Here is a 2,949-nt window from a genome sequence, read left to right on the forward strand (position 1 = left end):
TCTTCATGTGTTAGTTTGTGTTCTTCATGTGTTAGTTTGTGTTCTTCATGTGTTAGTTTACAGTTTATAGTTACAACGTGAACACCTGCGGTTTATAAATGTACTTTTTTTTTTCCATTTAGGTGCACTCTATAGTCCGGAAATTACGGTAATCATTGCACCCGAACACAGGAGGGTTTCATCTGACCGCTGCTCAGCCTTAAAAGAGCCAATCTTATCGTTTGCTTCTGGTTCTTTAACAAAGTGAGGAAAGCTTAAAATGAGACCCACGCAGCGGGACCGCCTTGGGTTTGCCATTCGTGTTGTGTTTGGGCAGAACCAGAGGGGCGAAGGACACAGAGATGATCTTTTTGGTCTCCCAGGTGGTCACTCCAGTGCGGGTGATCTTCGTCAGCTGCAGAAAACACAACACGATGACATATTTCCTCTTTAAATCCATCCACGAACAGAAGGACCAGAGAGTCCAGGTGCGCCCACCTTTTCTTCCAGCGGCATCACCAGGATGCCCCCCACCTTCAGCAGGTTCTTCATGTGGTCCTCGTGTTCTTTCTGCACGCCGGCTCCACAGTAGACCCTGTCGTAGTGACGGCTCTCTGGAGGGATCTCCAGGCAGTTTCCCACCACGAAGGACGGCTCGCAGAACTCAAACCTGAGGAGGTGAAGGAGAAACAAAACGAGCACAGATTCATTCAACTCTGAAGGTTTTACAATAAATAAAAATCATCTACCGTTAGTTTATAACGAGTGAGTTAAATACAACATGCGACAGATTACACAAAGTCATTATTTATAAATAAAAGAATACGTTTTAAAAAATGCTCCCAGACTCGCTGCTTCCACAGGATCTCTGAGGTTCAGGATCATCCTGGAGCTGCTGATCAAACGTATTGATTATCCAATCCTCATCAGTGGCAACACCTCTGATCTGGACCATACAGGTGATCACACACCGGGGTGGAAAGACATCAGCAAGGATCTCAGAGAAGCACTGGTTGATGCTCATCAGTCTGGGAAGGGTCAAAGGTCATTTGGAGACCATCATTCTACAGAAAGATTATTCACGAGTGGGAAACGTTTTAAGACAGATGATGATCTTCCCAGTGGTGGACGTCAATGTAGATTCACCCTGAAGGTCAGACCGTGCAATGCTGAGAGAAATATCACTCTACAGACCTCAGCAGGTCAAAGGTCATGGCTTGTTTGATAGCCTCATGTCTCTACAAACATGGCAGCACAACTTTTATTAGGAAAGTTTCATCTGAAGGAACCTCAAAACTTCTGGGACAGAACCAGACCAAAGGACATATGTTTACCCAGAATGCACTGCAGCAAACAGCTCATCAGCTGTCAGCACGGTGGTGGAGGGCAGATGGTTTGGGTTCATGTCAGTCACAGAGTGGGCCAGGAACTGCCCTGTAGACCGAAGGGTTCTGGACTCAAACTTGAGTCCATCTTTCCAACAGCTCAAGCTTGGACCAAACTGGGTCCAACAGAACCATGATCCCAAACACAGCAGCTCATCTACAACAGAACGGGTCAAAAAGAACAGAACCGAGGTGCTGCAACGGTCCAAAGTACAGAACCTCAGCCTGACCAAATTGTGTGGTGGAACCTTCAGAGAGCTGAGCAGAACCCTCAATGATCTGAAGCAACGATGGAAAGAATAGTGGGCCAGAACTCCTCCAGAACCATGTCCAAGACTCAAAGTCGGACAGAAAACCAGAGTTCTGCTAACACCTCGTCTGGGTTGGACTGGGCTCGTTTTATTGGACCTACTTGTCAAAACTGTCGCTGGTTTTGATGAAGGAGTCTAACTTCTGGTAGGCGTACTCGATCACGTCCGTGTGCAGTTCTACGCCGTGGTTCACGCCAAAAGGTCCTGGAGCAACGAGACCAGAGCAGCTTTAAGAACCAGAACACTGAGCAACCCAAACAGGCGGAACAAGAAAACAAAACTACTTCGTAATGAGTTACACAAAAACTGTAGAAACAAAGATTACCCAGAATGAGTCCGACCATGGTGCTGAGGTACCCGGTCCCACTTCCCAGGTTGAGGAAGGAGAGACCCGGGTGGAGATCCAAAGCCTCCATCACCTCGGAGTAGATACACGGAGCCGACAGGTGGATGTTTCCATGGCGCCAAGCCAGGTCCTGCAGACGACAGGAGAACATGCGGAGCGGATCAGAACTCCTCTAAACTCCGCCCCCTGAAACATCCCCCGACGTCTCTCACCTTGTAAGCGTTGTCCCGGTACTCGTCCAGGTAATAGTCGGCCCGGTCGATGGCTCTGAAGGCTCGCTCCACCAGGTACGAGCGGATGTAGTACGCCTCCTTCAGGTTGTCAATCAGGTCGTCGTTGTCCTCGCCGGCGCTCACAGCTCCGCCCATCCTGACAGGAAGTGACACCAACGAAACGCTCATCATGAACCGTGAACACGGCGTCAGGAAGAACTGATCCCTCGCGACGGTTAATGGAGGAAACACTCCAACAACAGCGTCACTCTTAAACACAACGTTAAGAATCGTCCGCTTAAAAGTTCATTTCAAACACGAGAACAGAACTTCAGCCTGAGCGTCACGAAGAAAACGTCAAACTAAAAGATGCCCCCGCCTGACAGTGCAGAAAAACGTAGAAAAAGCTGAAACAGGCAGAGCTGAATAAATTACAAAAAAGCTAAAATTAGCAGAAAGAGGCTGAAAAAAGCGTCAAGTTACAATTATTTGAAAGAATCACAAAAGATGAAATTAGACAAAAAACAGCAGAAAAAAGGCTAAACATGCCTAAAGAGAACATGCCTTAAAAATGGAGCTGAAAACGCTGAAAAAACATGAAATTAGCAGAGAAATGCTGAATTAAGCAAAGAAGCTGAAAGGAGCCGAAGGAAATTGACGTTAGCACCAAGAAGCTGAAAACAGCTGAACCAGAACAGAAGCTGAAAACAGCTGAA

At 47.2% G+C, this 2,949-nt stretch overlaps 1 protein-coding gene across 2 annotated transcripts in view; it reads right to left on the reverse strand.

The window, feature by feature from the left end:
* The window catches only part of LOC119417762 (protein-L-isoaspartate O-methyltransferase domain-containing protein 2), an 11,129-nt gene that overhangs the window by 6,484 nt on the left and 1,696 nt on the right, over positions 1–2,949 (reverse strand). For both annotated transcript variants that reach the window (XR_005187155.1, XM_037685044.1), the window contains exons 2-6: positions 2,234–2,390; positions 2,001–2,151; positions 1,777–1,879; positions 478–649; positions 271–394 (exon numbers count right to left, since the gene is read on the reverse strand). Coding sequence is in view for 1 of the 2 variants with exons in the window: in XM_037685044.1 (XP_037540972.1) it covers positions 271–394; positions 478–649; positions 1,777–1,879; positions 2,001–2,151; positions 2,234–2,389 (706 nt within the window). In the remaining variant the exon portion in view is untranslated. The remainder of the gene's footprint in view (positions 1–270; positions 395–477; positions 650–1,776; positions 1,880–2,000; positions 2,152–2,233; positions 2,391–2,949) is intronic.

The sequence above is a fragment of the Nematolebias whitei genome, chromosome 11 (genome assembly GCF_014905685.2).
Source record: "Nematolebias whitei isolate Nwh7 chromosome 11, NemWhi1, whole genome shotgun sequence".
In the NCBI taxonomy this organism is placed as follows: Eukaryota; Metazoa; Chordata; class Actinopteri; order Cyprinodontiformes; family Rivulidae; genus Nematolebias; species Nematolebias whitei.